Genomic DNA, 19,038 nt, shown 5'->3' with positions numbered 1-19,038 from the left:
GACGACCGGCGGCCACAGAGGTGCAGCAACCGTTTAAAGCAGTAGTAGATTGTGTGCTAAATAAATTGGAAGGCAAGCTCACTTTGAAAATAGAACAAAAACTTGCGCTGAATTTTTCCTTCATAAAAAGGAGGTGTTCACGCTGCTCCCTATAGGCTCTGAATACGTCATCGTCTATCGTTGATATGATTGGCTGTAAGTTTGTCCAGTAGCGTACGGAAGCATTTGATCGACATTCGTTGATCCCGCCTTAAATACGAGGAAATGAACGGTTCCTCACCAGACCCTACCTCAGACGCGGTCTGGTGTGAGCCAGGCTAAATACACACACTTTTATGTATATGTATAAATTTATATATATTATATTATATTTTATATATGTATTTTAAATATACACATTTCTTTTATACAGTTTATGTAACACATTATGTGTCCACCAGTATGCTTCCTCAGCGGATAACTCTCGTACTGTGTACAAAACTGTTTTCTTCTTCTCTCGACCCTTTCACAACTAGTTTCTTACTGAGTCTACAGCACCACCTGATCAGCCACACCCACCTCATCAGCCAACTCTGTAGCCTACACCTGGACTCTCAGCTGCAGCTCATCCCCAATCAACACACTATATAGACTCCGGTGGTTCACTTACTCTTTGCCAGATTGTCTTGTGTGTCATGCCTAGCTCTCCAGCATTTTGATTCTGTTTTGCATGTTTCGACCATTACCTGCCTGTTTCTTTGGACCTTGGATTCTGCCTGCCCCTATTTGGATTTGTTTGCCTCTCGGACTGTTTTCTGTTTTTTTGACTCTGCTTGCAATTGTGAGTAAATTGAGCTTCTGTGCACTTGCTTGTGTCAGTGTTGTGCTGCTATTGGGTCCTACCACCTCCACCCGTTACAGGGGTAGGCATATTTCTGCTGGCATGGGTTGTTTTTTTTGTTTTTTTTATTGTAGGCTATTATATTTTGTTTCATATATATACTACATGCTGATTTATTTAACGCTGAGTTAAATGAGTATAAGTAGTTGCTAAAGCTACGTCTTTTGGTGTGTTTGTGTGGTATTTTTTAAAGATGTAGTTTTACAAACTACATTTCTCCAGGGGTAGAAATTTAGTTTGTTCAAACCACTGCCAGGCTGAACAACATGTATTTTTACAAGTTACACTTGCAAAGTAGCTTCTCCAACACTGATCAGTCCTGACTGATTCAAAAATGAATGAAGCTGTATTCACAACCTGAGATCTTGCTGGGTCTGTATTAGTTCATTCACCCCATCAGGGGCTTTAACCCACTCCCTGACTCTTGTAGGCAAATATACAAATGTCTAAATATATAAATTCAATTCATATATTTAATTCTTTAATTTGTGACAATTAAGCATCAAATAGCATAAATTTATATAATTTAAGTATTTCATGTCAGCCCTTAAAACTCTCCATACTTCCTCTTAATATATTGAGATTCATTGGTGGTGAACAATACTGTCTCCACCTGGTATGGAGAGTGGATCATAATGACTGGTATTTACATTTTAGATCAAAGTGTACTTTTTTTTTTGGAATCAGATGCTGTATTTCTGACAGTGCAGAGCATGTGCTACTGTTTCTTCTTGCCCACAGTATTCAGATCTGCCTTTGTGATTACTTTTTTTTTTAATAGTTTAAGTCCATGTACAAAATTAAGTCTTAATATTTCATCTTTCTGTTCGGCGCACCTAATTTCTCCCACTATCATTTGAACTCTCACTACTGAGACAATTTCTGAAATCTTTTATTATATTCTTCTAAACTCAAACCTATTTCTATTACTATAAGATAGTGGTCACTTAACTTCCTGCAGTTGTTCCCCTTATTACTTCAATATTTTTACAGTCTTTAACTCTATGATCATCTTCACATCTGGGACACCTTTGCTTTCCTTTGTAAACTGCTGCTGTATTCCCATACCTGTAGATTTGTAACAGCAAAGCAGGGGCAGGTTATATGGTCTAACTGGGAAGCTCATCTGACTTTAACTTTTTCTGGAAGTACAGACTCCTGAAAGTCCTCAAGAACAGACAAGCCATCAACCTTTTTGCCAACGGTTTAGCAATCTTACATAATCCTCATTTTGCCCCCTTCAACATTGAGTTTTTTCCAAGTTAGAACTCCATGTGTCACTCTGCTTTCACCCAGAATCCCTCTTTTTATTTTCACCCAAAACCTGGAGAGGTGTGGAGCCAAGCAGAAAGACACACTACACAAGTCATTACTTTAACGACAGCCACTGCCTGCCTGCATGCTCCTGCAGGAAGCAGCCAGTCAAACCACTACAAGCAGAAAGGGAGGGGTAAAACCAATTTTTTGCAAAGCTTTATTTTTCTCTTACTGTATTACATTTTACCAATAAGCTTTCATCTTGCAAAATCTTAGCCATTTCTCCTAGCTTGTTTTTTTTTTAATTCCCTAGAGTAGACAACCCTATCAGGCTTAGATTGACATGCTCATCTCTCACAACCTCTTTCCCAGTCATCAAAATCCATATTATCATCAGGAAATTTTCTACTGTATCACTGAGTGCAATATTTTCACCACCCAAAACCCACCTGGGTTTGCAATTCAAGTCTGTATTAAAAAAGCCCTCAGGTGCCCATATGAACAATGAAAAGGGGTTTTCCTCGCTGTAATGATTCCTCCTGTTCATACTGACTATTAAAAGATCCTTTTTTACATGTGCTTTCAATGTGATAGGACGGGGCCAAAATCCACAGTGTGTCCACTCATACAAGTAATTTAAATGCATTTAAAAGTTTATGTGAAGCTTATAAGAGGCGTCAGCATTCTGAGTTAGTCATATCAGCTAGATATCTGCCACATTTACAGTCTTTAGCATCAAATTCCCTCTTTGTGTCCTTCGACAGTATTTCCCTGAGCTGCGGTGAAAGAATAGTAACAAAGACTTTTGTACTAAGAAGACTGTAATGATGAAAGATGTATATGTACTTCATTTGACTAATTTGGACAGCTGGAGCTTCAGATAAACTTTTAAATACATGTTTGCACAGAAGGACTGCAGATTTTGTCCAGCAAGAAAAACATGTTTCAATGTTAATTTGGGAACCTGTCTGTTGTCTCCTATTGCTTTCTGTATTGCCTTGTGCCATTGAAGACAGATAAATAGCAGCATGAAGCCTGGAATATCTATAGGACACATGAAAACAGGTTATTTATGTAACAAGTTATTTGTGTCACTTGTTGTCTATTCCACAAGCCAACCTGCTGCCAGCTAGTTGACCTTTGAACCATTATCCTATTTGAAACCTGTGGTTATTTTTGTTTGGTTGTGTACTTAAGAACTGGCTGAGAGCCCTGCTGGTAGAGAAACTGAGATTTTATGAAGTGGCATTAGTATGTATTCTCTCTCAGAATTGTAATGCATTGTACTTCTGATTGTATTTTTGATTGCATCGTTTCAAACTGATTCTCTTTTTGTGTGTTTCTTGAGTGACAATCTTTTCACAACACTATTAAGAAAATGTGAACCCAAACTCAGCTCTGGATCAACTCCTCCTTTTCACTAGAATTAATTAATCCAAAAACCCCACCTAATCAATTTTTTTTCTTCTCTACAATAATTGTCAAGCTTGGATTATCAACTAGTTTACTGTTTGTCAGTTGGTTTTGATCACTTAATTACTCCTCACTAAAATACAATATCAAATGAGTCCTGCATTATGTAATGTTGTGGCCCTTGTCTTATAAAGGGTGTCAATATCTAGGTCTAACTAGGTGGGAGATGGGCCTACCACAAAATATGGTTTTGGTCAATGCAGAGCTTTTTTTTGGGGGGGGGGTGTTTAATATCATGTGTTATGATTTATGAGGTTAATTTATCATCAACTGCTTCTGATTTAAATTTGTGATTTGCCAAACATTAGGTATGACACTTTACTATTCTGTTTTAATTATCTTCTTTAATTATATCACATCACATGCAAATTGACTGTTCATGAGTAGTTCAAGTATTGGTGTACTCAATATGTTACGGTAACGGTCTCCCCCCCAAATTATATTGTGCTCCTATAACTTGTTGCCATGGGAAAATTTGTTTTGGACTTGCCACAGTTCTACAGTAAATGAACAAAACAACACAGGCATGCACACATCATAAATCCTCCGATCATTAAAATCAGTCAATCAATAAATCTTTTTGTATAGTGCCAAGTCATCTCAAAACTTTACACAAAGAGAAGGTCTAGACCATTTTTTTTTTTTTTTTTTTTTTCTTTTTTTAAATTATTTCTTAATTACAATTTCTTTATTTTAATTATCTGCTTGTTTAGAATATTTAGTTTTAGTTAACTAGTATTCTGTTTAGTGAGTTGGGTTGCACTACAGGCATGTGAAGATAGATCGGTAGGCAGGTCCCGGACCAGATTACACCTGCGTGATCAGCAGGAACCATGAAATGCAAAAAATTTGCATGGACAATCGGCTTCTTTTGCCTGCGTTCACCACATGCCAACAATCTGAGTCAGTCAGTGCCTGTTTGAATCAATATTTGATTTCAGTTTCATTTTGATTCATGATCACTACAGTTGTTTGAATAATTTAATGCAAACTGATAAGAAAACTTGAGGCCATGCAGGTACCATTTCAGTATAGGAGCAATGATGGTTTCTGGGTCTCTCTGCAAAGTATAATTTAGCTGCATTTGGGTGTGTACACTGCTTGATTGGAAATTTTTGAGAAAAGGGCAGCAGTGTTTTGCCCTGGGCCCCCAAACACCCAGATATAAACACAAGTCTTTTCTAACTGGACAAACACACCACTATCAACTGGCCTGTCAACTTTGCCTCTAATTTCCAAACTGGACAAATAGGTCAGCTGTTCTAGGACTGGTGTCAAAACTAAATAAGCATGTGGCAAGATATAAACCCTGCAGTTGCAGAATCAACATTCATGGTTACACTGGTCACATGGTATTTTAACACACATTATATAAGGACCTTTTTAAGCTGTTAGGCATATATCTTCAAAGTAGTATAACTCCTTCTTTTGAAGTACTAGCAACTGGTGTATAAACAATTAGAATCACAATGTAACCTACCTGGTTTGAATCTGGCATTGAACCTGTGTCTTGTTCCTCTACCTCTGTCAGCAATTGTCAAATAAAAGGCAAAAAACTTCCAAGGACACAATTTTAAAAAGGAAGCACTAAGTGGCTACTTTTCATTTGATTGGTATTGTAGAGTTGACTGGTCTAGTTTTTGGCTGACAGTCTCTTGGTGTGATATATTTGCTCCTACAGAAAACATGGAAATAAGGAGGTCAAGGCCAACCATTTCAATTTAATATATACAGTAGAACAAAATTCAATTTCTCAGGTTCAAAGTGCACCGACTTGGAGGAGCCACTGTGTCTGCGTGCACCGCTATCTTTGACATGGTGGCATGTATAAACTCAGACACAACATTTTTGACTACTTTGAGTACAGTTGTCCTCTATACTTAACTACTCATTGATAAGATAACATCAAAAACAGAAAGTGCAGTTACATGCAAGCATATCCGAATCCCGCACCGAGCGGTCCTATCCTGCATGTCATTCCCTCCTCTCTGCCTCCAGTTTCCTGTCTCTCTCCACTTACCTGTACATTAAAGGCAAAAAGCCCCCAAAAAATACTTTAAAAAAAACAAACAAAAAAAACAACATGTTGAGAAGGGTTACTTTAACTTCCTCATGGGCAGATCTCAGAGGGTGAGGGTAGGCAGCACTGTCTATGGGTACACCACAAGGCAGTGTGCTGTCACCTTTGCTATACATGTTATACACAGACTGCTGTCAGTAACAAATAACCTGGGCATTATTTAATTACATTTGCAGATGATACAGCTTTAATAAGCCTATTGGAACAGGATGGGGAAAATCATGAGTGAACAGCAGGATGACTTTCCCTTCCTTTTCTTTTAAGGACAAGATACAAGGGAATGTGCAATATATACTGTACTTATATTTGCATTGCATATTGAACTATGATGACAATGCGATGTTGCTGCTATGGATGATTTGTTTGTCTAGTGTTTTTCTATGTGTCTGTGTTGTAAAACAAATTGCTAAATTCTAAGTTGTTTACGTATATTAAAATGTTACACTGTAGCTATTGGCTAAGCTCCTGTTCACGCGGTAACAGAATTACTTTTGATACTGAAGAAAACTAATCATCATCTTGCAGTATCTAAAGAGGTGTCCTTTTTTAATTTGATTTCTAAAATTATTTTGTGTAATTTGTTCCAGACCATATCACAAGTGATGGAGTCTGTTTTAATTAAAAAAAAAAAAAAAAAAAAAATCATTATCTTTTCTAATCAGGCAACAGATCTGATCAGGCAGCAGAGGCAAAGGTACAAAAGGCAGTGTCAAAAAGCTAGCAACTGGTCAAAACAAAACAAAAGACTCAAGGGAAAATTCAAGAAAGGCTGGACCGCTGTCACAGAGGAACAAAGATGAACTGGCACAGAGGGGAGAAAACAAACAGACTAAATACTCTACAGCAGTGGTCTCCAACCCTGCTCCTAGAGAGCTACTGCCCTGTATGTTTTAGGTATCTCCCCTCTCTAACACACCTGATGTATGAAAAGAAGTCAAAATAAGCTAGAGGATTGATATAAGGAGGAGCTGCTTGAGTCAGGGCAGTAACCCAAGTTGAGATTCCTTGCAAAGACATACATTTTCTAAATAGAGAATCTTGTCTGAAAAATGCAGAGACAAGACAATGTAGCTCTGTATCCCACAATAGCAGAAAAGCTATCCCACTAAACCTGAAAAACAAAAATGAATGAGGGGAAAGGGTTCATGTTTACTTCAAAATAATAAGTAAATCCCTTCAAAACTTTTTATATATCACTTATGTTAAGAAGGTTGTGCTGTGTCACAAAAACATGATAGTGAGTGAATATCTGTTGTGATAGAGTCCAAGCACACATACCAAGAAATTGGCCCCCTTTAGCTTTACCCAACCTATCTGTATCTGAGCTTTTTGTCTTTGGATTGCACTGAGGGTAGCTTTACTGTAGTTCCTCCGATATGAAGTAGTTAGTAACTTGAAAAACTTTGAGAGTAGCTTCCACTGCACACTGGTTACAACAGATTTGTTTGTTCACAGATATAAATATAGAAGAACCGTTTTATATGGACAATCAGCTCTGAAAGTTTTGGCTTTTTGCTTAATGATGTTGATTTGCAAATATATAATTGAATCTAAATAGTAAAATCAAATAATACTATTAATAAGACTATTGTGCAGTCAACCCTCATGTCTGACTTTGACTTTGGACAAATTCTGCATTGTCATGCTGCTCCAGCAGTTAAACTCTGTGTATCATCGTGACAATGTACTTTTTGTACTGATCATTGTTCTCTTATCCCTCTTGGAGATTGTGTAACCTTATCTTTTGTTTTTTTATGAAGTGCTTGTGACTTTTTTTTTATGAACTTTTTTTTATTGTGTAGTTGTGTGGTTTCCCTCTGCTGATAGTGCTCTTGTTCTCAGGTCTCTCTTGGAAAAGAGATCTAAATCTCAATGAGACAGAGAATCTCAATGAAATCCCTGTCATTTTTCAGTGAATTCAAACAAAAAAAATGTCTAAAGTAATATAAAGTGAGAGTAGATATGATCAGCAATAAAAACATGCTGAGCGTGCGTGCGTCACCTGCGTCACGTCCAGCGCGCAGCTTCCCTGCACCGAGTCTGTGGTGGTATTTTTACGATCATCTCAACACAGATAACAGCCAAGAGTAGTCTGTTGCTGCGTAGCTTTATTTGGACGACAAAATAAAGCACGCAAAGGCTGAAAAACAGAGAGAAGAAGGAATCAAAATCCCAAAAAAGTGAAGCAAACAGATCCAAAAATAACTGGAGACAGCACAATTATGTATTCTGGCAGCCTTTTATTTCCTATGTGTCTTTTATAGGGGTGTGACCATAGACATATATACGGACAGACAGTCAGTCAGTCAGTCAGTCAGTCAGTCGAGATTTCAGTGAATAATTCTACTTTAAAACTGTAAAGTACCTCTTACCTCCATAGAAATATTACTGCCTCTGCTAGCCCTGTACCAAGATGGCGGCGCTTTAGGCACGCCTCTCCAGTCAATGCAGCGTCTACGTATGTCTATGGGTGTGATGATGCCCTCAGCTCACGAGACGAGATAAGATTTTAACTATATTTTTAAGAAAACCACGGAGGAAATAAATGACTGTTCTTTTTTTTTTAAATTCACAAAATGGAAATTGAATTGAAATGTTTTAACTAATCATCTTGTAATGAATCACTTTAGTTCTACTTTCTAAATATATAATTATCATATGCAGTATGCATCACTGTAAAAGGTTTCCCCATACTATAGATATTTTATAGATGGATAATATTGGTATTTCTGGAAATAACAACCATAAATACAAAAGTTAGATACAATCACAAATACTCTTTATAAATATTAAAAAGTCAATTATAAAGAGCAGAAACAATTCTATTTGCCTGAAATAGTCACACTACCAAATTATAACACAATTTATATGTTGTTCTACTTGTGTATTTATGTGATACAAGACTTGTGCAATTTACTTTTATTTCTGTTTTTTTTATTAGCAATATGTTTATAATTTGTGATAATTGGATTCTATCTATATATAATTGGATTATTTATATATATATATATATATATATACACACACACACACACACACACACACACACACACACGTAGAACAACATATAAATTGTGTTATAATTTGGTAGTGTGACTATTTCAGACTCAGTGTAGAGACCTGAGGTCAACCTGCTGCTCCTCTCCTCATCTTCTACTTCTGTGAGATCTTCTGAACAGATAGAAGCTGCAACAAGGTTAATGATCCACACGTGACATTATAAAAACAAGACATGACGTGCAAATGAACGATAGAAACCCCATCGTCTTTTTGTTTTGTTTTTTGGTGCGCACCTTAATTATATTTTTAATTGATCTCGTCACACCTCTAGTATTTTACCTCTTGAAAATGTGTTACCGGTTCTGCGGCTTTTTTGCCTATGTTATTTATTCCCCATTTAGTAGTGCCTATATCTGTGTCATCACTGCTGTGTCTGTACACTCCCATCAAAAACAAACTGATTTAACAGAAAGCAGACAACTAGGGTTTGAGTTTACATAGCAGGACAACATTATTTGCACTGTTTCTGTCGCAGTTGCATCAGAGTGTGGTTTCCAATGTTGAGAAAGTTTTATACAAGCTTAGCTATACTTCACACTGGAAGATGTTGAATTACAGTAAAGATACTTTCAAGAGAAACTGGTTGCTTAACTGAAGTTATTTGGAAAGAGTAGTTCAAATAATTTCAGAAAAAATACAAGGTCATCGTCAATGCAATATAAAATTGTAAAATATAGGTAAAACATATTAAAAGTGAAAATATGTTCAGCTTGCATTTTTTTAGATCATTTCCCACCTAATCAGCTCAGTTGTCAGAGCAGAACCTCTGAGTCAAAAGGTTGGGCACTCGAGAGAGGAGTAGCAGTGGTCATTTATCACAATCTTCAGCTACCACTGTAACTAACAGAACTTCATTAGTCTAGGATTCAGTTAAGCTACTGAAATATGTATTGTGCTGTATATTTACTTCTGTAGCATACTATTTACTTTGAATCTTGAAGTTAATATCCTGACAGTTCCAGGGCTCTAGCAGGAACCAGTCACTCCTTACACACCCCTAGAGACATGTAAAGACAAGCAGGTGCTTTACAATCTTTGCAACTGGTTAATCAGGCATCTCGAAGTGGGATATCTTAAAGTTTAAGACATCTTGACCTTTCAGCATTTTAGTATACTTTCTTTGTAAATTTATACAACACACTGTTTACCATTAAATTTTTGTGACACCCTTGCCAAGATAAAAAGGTGTCACATGCTGTGTATGTATGTGATAGTGTATCTCCATATTTGATGAGCCACTCCGCCCCTCGGTCAAACTGTCATAAATGTTTTATCATCTCAGCCACATTAAACTGTAAAAGACAGGAGAGATTACTCTGTACATATTCTGTCGAGAATGATCTGATCCACTCAAGCGCCAAAGGGTTAAATATTAAGTATGCCTTTGATGACTAAATGTGTATCCAATCACATAATCAAATGGATTTTTTCCTCTGATGCAATGAAAGTCTTGAACAAAGAAGCTGGTGTTCTTTTTATCAAATAATCATTGAAATGTCTGAGCAGATTGATTAACGCTGAAGAGCCCGGAGCTAAGTGAAAACACCTGTGGCCTGTTTCATATAGCAGGTTTAGTGAAAACTCTGAGTTAGCTGACTTAAAGTTGAAGGAAACTCTAGTTTTTCGGTTTCACAAAGCCAGTTTAGCTTAACTCTGAGTCAGTTACCTTGGCAACATACTCAGTGAAACTAACCTGCTCGTTGACAGGTTTCCTTTAACTAACCTTGAGTTTCTCCTCCTTTTTAGCTGAAGCTTGCAGACTGAAGCTGTCAGACATGGTGTGTCCTTTTCTTAAAGAGCCAGTTAATATTGAAGCACCAGTACTTAGTAGAAATCTCAGAGGGTGAATGGCATATTTTTCTGTATTTTTTAAATGTATCTATCATTTGTTTACTAAACACATTTGTTTATTCTTGCTTGTTAAAAATATTTATTTATTTATATTTCAATGAATCATGCTTATTGATTAATTTATTTCCACATGTATGTATTTACACATTTATTTCTTGCCACATTTCCAGGGGTGTGGTCTGGAATAATAATAATACAAAAATATATATATAATAGTGTACATAAACAAATACATAGAAAAATAAAAACACTAGATATGTTATAATTTATTTACTGCACACAGGGGGAAAAACTGTACATTTTTTAGTGTTCATGCTCTTTTTTCCCCATTATTGTTTATTTACACTTTTGGGCTTCTATACCCCATAACTAAAGAAGAGAGATGATTTGAGGGAGACACAGTTTGATATCTCACTATTCACCTGGCTCACTGAAGTAGTCCTGATAAGCAGACCCCTCCCTGTCCAAACGGGGGGTTTGACAGACCAGACCGACAGCGAGGGCAGGACGACGCAGTCACACTTTGACAAACAGCGCAACAGACCAGACGCTCAGCAGACGCAGTGAGTCATATTATCAGGCGGTGAAATTTACCCAGTCGTCTGTTTTGTTAAAACATACCACAGTCACAGGCTTTTTATATCGACATTTATCGTAAGTCTGGACGCTAAATGTGGTTTCCTCCTCATATCAATAACGTTTTGTTTATTATTCGTTCCACCTGAAAAGCAGCTTTTAAGCCTGTAGAGGCCGCTGTGGAGTCATTTTCAAGGTGACCCATGGACTGAAAAATGTCATACATAAGCAAGCAGCAACATTGACTCTTCATTACACAATTAAATGCTTACTGAATTTGCAGCATTTTATAAATATTATATCATGAATACAATACAGTTACATGTCTGCTGATTTGACATGGATCTACTTCCTCAGTTTTACAAGGTCTCAAGAAACCAGACTAATCCAATCCTGACTTTTTATTGTTTTTATTGTAGTCTTTCTTTATTATTCTCTGAACATGGTACATTGAGATGAGGTGGTAGGTTATTTGCTGTTTCACCTCATCTTCATGACAAAGAAGTTAGAACCAATAGTGTGGCGTAATAGGACACATCACAGACTAATACAATCCTTGAGTTTACTCATCTAAAATGTAGCATTTAATTATGAATGTAGTAACAGTAAAACTATGATAATAATCTACTTTACAAGACTTTCTAAAGGCAAATTAAACATGTACGACCGATTATTTTCCACAGTTTGATGCTTATAAATCAGAGGTCTTTATTTGTGCTCCCACCACCACTGGTCTTGTCCCTGAGGTGCTGGAAAGGTTCCTTCTCTTCATCTGTTAAATCCTCACTCAGAATTTGTGGGGTCACTTCTGAGCAGCATGTGAAGTGTTTGATTCTCAGCTCAGGCTTACGGTGTTTGAGGCTGGCGTGGAGAAAATTATATGTGCTTTTATTGCAGTTAAGTCAGTATTCAATTCAAGATGCTTGTGATTAAATAAGACCTACCTGCCTACAGATGTGCAGAGGATGTCAGAGGGACACAGGCCCAGACTCATAAAAAGGCAATTTTTGCAAATACTCAAATAAATATATGCCTGGAATGACAACATTTTGTGACTCCATTGAAGGGATATTAAAATGTATGTGTCGTGGAAATTGTCTGAAAGCACTTAACACAAATATGAAATAATACACAAAACTGTTGGGTTGTACAAATATTATTGTACAAGGAGGACACAGCATACGCGCAAAGTGATATCAGCTCGTCTCAACAAGCAAAGAACAAAGCTAATCAAACAATAAATGATCTGTGACGGGTCAAACATGTCAACCTATATGAATGGATCAAATGGCAAACTGACACAAAACATACATTTACTATCATGTCACACAATGGTCACACACATCCATGACACAAGATGGTCACACACATCCAGGACACAAGATAAGGACCTGAAGTCATAAATGGTTTATTGACACCTTACAATTGTTCCACACATCCCAAAGCTCAGAGCTTCTACCTTATCTTGACATGGACCAAGGCAAGGAAGTAGCTGTAAACTTCTTAACAAAAGCATAGTTATCTGTCAAGGTTAGAACAGTTTTGGCTATTTCACAAGAGATTTCATTGCTTAACTCAATGTTTAAGGTGGTTGCAGCTGTTAAAATGGGTGTGATGACTATTACAACATTTACATTAAAATGCCTTGATAACTTCTGTCAGCATTATGAATTTAAATTAATTTATGATGCTTTCTTCTTCCACAGGTTTACTGATGTAGAGCAACAAAATATTGTCTCCATGACTTGAAACTGGTTCTGCTTGTTTCAAAACCCAATGAGAAAGTGAGAGCCAATGCCCAACACTCAATGAGCACAATGAGCCTAAATGTCCCAGGACTGGTGGTGATGGTGCTCTTCTACCTGCTGGTGCTGGGTACCGGTATCTGGGCCTCCATGAAGTCCAAGCAGATGCAGAAGAACAGCCAAGCAGGCCTGACTGAGATTACTCTACTGGGAAACAGAGGCATCAGCCTGGCGGTGGGAGTCTTCACCATGACAGGTGAGTGTGGGAGGGAAGAAAAAACAATTGAAACACATTAAAGAAGAATTTCACAAAAGCATCTGGACATACTTTTCAATTTTTAAAAATGAACTCTTTTATCATAATGAGACACATCTGACACCCTTAAAGTCCGTGTAAAGTAAGAATAAATATGTGTTCTGAGTTTGACATACCACAGAAAAGTGTGTTGTTAACCACCCTGCCAAATTTGAATGATTAAAAAAAATTGACATTAAAGAGTTTTTTGTAAATTATTTAAAAAAAAAAAGCCAAATTAATATATATACACATACATACATATATCATAGACCATGATTCAATTTATAAAAGCAATAAAAGGGGAAAACATCCAAGGGGGTGAATACTTTTTACAGACACTATAAGTGTATATACTCTATTTACTGTGTGTGTGTGCATGCATATGTGCTTTCTGTCCTGCAGCTACATTTGTAGGAGGAGGCTTCATTGTTGGTCTGACAGAGGCAGTGTACACTCCCACCATGGGGCTTACCTGGGCTGTCATGCCAGTAACAGCCGCCCTGTCTTTCATTGTTGGTAAGATCAAACATCTTAATAATGGCTACATATGTTGTGTTTTTTGTGAATGTTCCCTCATCTCAAGGGTTTATTAATTGACACCGGGGCTATATAAATACAACTGACTTGATTTGACTTAATTATGCTTATCTACACAGAAATTAACTCTTGATATGAAACGTAAAAAAATCTAATCAAAACTTGAAAGGTGCCATGAATGCCATTAATGCAAGCACCTTTTCCCATTGTATAAACTTCATTTTTACTTTACTGTATAAACTGTCCTATTTGACACACAAGGTTGTTGGCAAATGTGCTAAAATGTAGCTGCATTGCCTCATCCACCCCCTGAAAAAAAGAGTGTAGAAGACCTATACTAACATCTTTGATTAAATGATTAAAATATGACTTGTCCTCTAATCACATATGATCTGCATGTAAACCAACCATTCTTCTTCTTTTGTGCTGCTGCATGGCACACACAACTTTTGGCTTTTTAAAACTTAGCTTGAAAGATAAGATGGGTTATTATGTATATAATATAGAGCAGTCACATGTTCTTTAATCTCAGGACAACATTGACAAAGAGAAATTCTGCTTTAATCACATGAAACCATATCATTCAGCAAAAATGTTAAATAACTGATTATGTAAAATTTGTTATAGGCTTTCCCCCTTTTTTTAGATAATAACTGGCACAGTCTGTGCAGTATTTTAATTTTTTGCCATTCTCATAATTATAGAACCTGTGTGAGGCCATTACCTGAGCATTGCTGAAAGGTTTATTTAAACATACCAAATATATAGAAGTTTGGCCTCTGTTTAGTTTTTTTTAGTTTTGTTTTAATGCTCTCTTTTCGGTGTATGTTTCTCTCTCTCTGTTTTTCTCTATCTCTATCATGTCGCAATTCATATCAAAGCTCATTTGTGTGTTTGGAGGATAAATGGAAATAGAAAATGTGGCTGAACCGAAACTTACTTAATCTTCCAGTCTGCATACCGATGGCACAATTGAACCTTCCTCCAAGCTATTCTGAACTGTCTCTGTGTGATATCACAACTGGAAGAATTAATGGCATCCAATATCTAACACAAATGGACCTAAATCTATCTCCCTTTTTATGATTCAATTATTAAGGTGGACTTTTCTTCGCCAAGGTAATGAGAGACAGAAAATACGTGACAATGATGGACCCGTTTCAGAACAAGTATGGAAATGTAATAAGTGGATTTCTGTCTGTGGCACTGCTGATATCTGACATAATCTGGGTGACAGGAACTCTTATTGGCTTAGGTAAGTGACACTGGTGTAAATTTTCTCTGTAGTCTTATTTTGCAGTAATCACAGTTTGTACTTCCTACCATTATTTGCTTACGGCGCTCTAACATTTTCAGTTAATTTGATAGATTTGAAACACAAACCTGTCTGTAACTTGACACCTGTAGCTTGACACCAAAAGCTTTGTGGTAGACATGCATGTCCAGAACAAAAACATTAAACAGGTGCTGGACCAAAGAACCAAAAGTACAAAAGAAAGAAGAAAGTCTGCATATCGTAGCACACTGTAGCTGCCTGGTGTAAACCAGTATTTGCAAAGGCAGCTGCAGAGTGCGGATTTTCTGCTTTCTTTTGTAACTTGACACCAACAAAGCCTCATCTGATATTATATTATTATGACCTTGCCTGTACAAACAAAGCCCAGAAAGAAAACTTCATCTATCATGTATTTGGGATATATCTGGCTGCCTTAGTATGTTGGTACTTTGTTTCAATATTCTTGCACTACAAAGGAAATGATGAATATCAAGAACATTTTTATTTCTTACACCGAGGCAAATTCTTTCTTTGTTCAAATGGCATTAAACCTGTTTCTGATTTTGAAAATGGTTCAAAGACAGTGACAAAGTTATTCTGTGGCTTAAACCTGAACCCCAGCTGTGAATATTTTGCAGTAATCATGAAATTCTCTAATACAACTGAAAATAAGTACAACAATCATCAAAATAAGTTGTGGCCAAAATCTATTTAACAAAGCTCAATGAGTAAATGCAATCTGTCAAAATGTTATTTATTCTTACTGATATGCACAGTTGGTAGCATGCTAATCTGATGGTGTGTGTGTGTGTGTGTGTGTGTGTGTGTGTGTGTGTGTGTGTGATTTTAGGTGCTACAATGAGTGTGATCCTGGATTTGCCTTACACTCTTTGCATTTGGATCTCTGCCGCAGTAGCCATCATCTACACACTGCTGGGAGGCCTCTACTCTGTCGCCTACACAGACATCATACAGCTATTGCTCATTTTTTTCAGTTTGGTGGGTTTCTCGCTAAACAAGTTCAACCAAAAGCTTATTATTAATCAACTGAAAATTCTATTGAGGCCTCTTCTGAGGTTGACATCAACTGAAATGTCTTATATTCGAATATGTCAACTGCAAAACCTCTGATGCTGCTGTGCTATCACACCAAACCAATTTCTCTCTTTTCATCATGCTAGCAAACCAGTGAAAATGCTCTGAAACTCAACAACTATCACACCAAAGCACTAAATCAAGTGTGTTTGCATTTTTAAAATGTACATGTAATGTACACAACATGTTTGTTGTCTTTTTTGCAGTGGCTATGTGTCCCCTTCATCCTGATGAACCCTAATTCAGCTGATATCACCAAGACTGCTTTCAACTTTACTTATCAGACCCCCTGGATTGGTTCAGTGGATAAAGAAAGAGCATGGAGGTGGATTGATAATTTCTTAATATTGGTAAGGGCTACATCCAGCAATTCCTTTAAAGGTGTATTTTTCCCCCAAAAAACTATTAAAAACACATCAGTGAGCCACATGGTTGATGACCTGTTGATTTGACACAAGAAGTTTTTGCACATTAGTATAAAAAGAGACTCCAAAGACAAATAATGGCAATCACGTTTTATATCTGCAATGCAGTTACATTTTCACTAGCTTTTTGTGCTACATATCACAACCTCCTCACTTTGTACTAAAGTTCTGTGACAATGAAGTACAAAATTATTAGGTTGTAATATGTAGCACAACAAACTAACAAAGCTCTGTTAATGTAACCTTGTGCAGTGGTGTCTGCAGTACACATAACTACTCTGATTGCTGTTAATGGTCTTTAGAGTTGTTTCTAAACAAACTAACGTAACCACACTCTTCGTGGTGGAGGACCATGTCATCCTGTGGCTCACTGGTGTATTTTTAATAGTTTTTGGACAACAATGGAGATCTACAGCACAGAGGAATAAGATATGTTCTGGATACGCACACATTACTTGTAAGTAGGATCAATTGATTGTTGGTTTGGCTCTGCACATGAGATATGTTAACATAACTGGTTTACTTGTTCTGCACATATTGTCATTCATATCTACTGGAGGAGTAAGATGCAATGTGAATAGGGTTTCTTGCATATCATCTCGGCACTGTTCACTCATTTCCTGTCATCTCTCCACTGTTGCTATCAAATAAAGGCCTGAAGATAATCTTTAACTCTTGTCTTTCAAGTATTAAAAAAAAAAGATTTACAATTGTTTCCCCCTGCTAGTGATTATGAATCCATTCATTTATTTACTTGAAATGAGGCTACATGTGACAACAATGTTGCCGTTACATAGAAAAAAACGTTTTTTTCTAGTGATGCTTGATGTAAATGTGTGTTTTTTAGGCATTAGGTAACCTGGGCTATCAGGACTTCCACCAGAGGACCTTGTCAGCCTCCTCATCAGCCACAGCCAGGATCACATGCTTCATTGCAGCTCCCATCATCTTCATTCTTGGAATTCCTTCTGTGTTGATTGGAGCAGTTGCAGCATCAACAGGTACAGCAGCTGAAATGAATTTCACTGGATTGAAAAAAAGTGAAACTACTCCCATTTATGTGGATATTTTATGTTTTGGTGTCAGATTGGAACATGACCTCATATGGCTCCCCGTCCCCATATGAGCGCGGAGAGGCCGGTCAGGTTCTGCCCATTGCTTTGCAGTACCTCACCCCAAACTACATCTCTGTTATTGGTATTGGAGCTGTAGCTGCCGCTGTAATGTCATCAACGGACTCGGCTCTATTGTCGGCAGCCTCCATTTTCTCATCCAACATTTATAAGAACATTCTGAGGACCAAGGTAGGAGTATTGTTATTTCTTTCTATGAGTTTTTCTAGAGTAGAACATGAGATTAAAGTCTTATTTTCCTGTGTTTTCTACCCCTGCAGGCATCAGAAAGAGAGCTCCTGTGGGTTATACGTATCACTGTAGTGTTGGTGGGCTTGGCTGGCACATCACTTACCTTTCTACATAACAGCGTCATGGTTTTCTGGATACTGGGCTCAGGCATCACCTACACCATTATGTTTCCTCAACTTGTCTGCGTCCTCTTCTTTAACATCTCCAATGGCTATGGCTCCATCATAGGCCTTCTAATTGGCATGTTGTTGAGATTGTTGAGTGGTGAACCATCTATAGGGTTGCCAGTTGTCCTCCACTTCCCAGGGTGCGCTCTCGAGGATGGTGTGTATGTCCAGCGGGCACCTATTATGACTATCTGCATGCTGTCCACCATCTTTGCCACTTTGTTGTTCTCCTACCTGGCTTCACTGCTCTTCAACAAAGGACTGATTCCTAAAAGATGGGACGTATTTAACGTGATAACCGACAAACCCCCACTGAAACAATTATTAATGAGCAATGGCACCACCAAAATAGATGAAGAAGAGGAGAAATCTGAAGCTGAAAATGAAATTGAAATAAAACTGACAAGGAGGACTGAACGAGAAATCATTTAATGGGATGCAAATATACATTTTGTGTGGTGCTTTAATATCATGTCTATTTTTACACTAAATCATGGCCATTGAATAAGAAAGTGCTTGTGTAAGTGATCTTGATAATTGCTTTAGTACGTACTTTTGTTGTCTAAATTTTGCTGTTTTAAAGGACCAGTGTGTAGAATTTAGTGGTATCTAGCCAAATGGAAATGGAAGAAATGTTATGTAATATTCACAAGTATATTTTAATTAGTGTTTAATCAACTGAGAATAAGAATGATTGTGTTGTGGTTACCTAAGAATGAGCCCTGTATATCTACAGAGCTGGGAGTGGGTCCCCTTTTCAGGGCCTACAGTCACCCAGAACAGACAAAAGGGACGTTTCCACTGCAGGAACTTCAGGAAGTTCCTGGTGAAATTTAGGAGGCGGGACCTTTACAGGAACGTCCTCTCACTCAGTCCTCTCAGCTGTTGTGTTTCCACAACAGAGTAGGACCCAGATAGGACCCGTACTCTGACCGTGATATCACAGAGGCGAGT

The 19,038-nt window shown here is 37.4% G+C and overlaps 1 protein-coding gene across 1 annotated transcript; it reads left to right on the top strand.

Annotated features, from left to right (window-relative positions):
• The first annotated feature begins 767 nt into the window (after positions 1 to 767).
• On the top strand, positions 768 to 19,016 carry LOC128363117 (high-affinity choline transporter 1-like). Its single transcript, XM_053324028.1, has 9 exons — positions 768 to 820; positions 12,884 to 13,178; positions 13,623 to 13,736; positions 14,857 to 15,012; positions 15,884 to 16,032; positions 16,335 to 16,478; positions 17,401 to 17,554; positions 17,640 to 17,857; positions 17,947 to 19,016. The coding sequence occupies exons 2-9, from the start codon at positions 12,986 to 12,988 to the stop codon at positions 18,514 to 18,516; spliced, it is 1,698 nt and encodes a 565-aa protein (XP_053180003.1). The 5' UTR covers positions 768 to 820; positions 12,884 to 12,985; the 3' UTR covers positions 18,517 to 19,016.
• Positions 19,017 to 19,038: the final 22 nt, after the last annotated feature.

The sequence above is a fragment of the Scomber japonicus genome, chromosome 8, assembly GCF_027409825.1.
Source record: "Scomber japonicus isolate fScoJap1 chromosome 8, fScoJap1.pri, whole genome shotgun sequence".
In the NCBI taxonomy this organism is placed as follows: Eukaryota; Metazoa; Chordata; class Actinopteri; order Scombriformes; family Scombridae; genus Scomber; species Scomber japonicus.
Note: the sequence above shows the minus strand (reverse complement) of the source record. Positions and strands in the feature narration are given on the sequence as shown.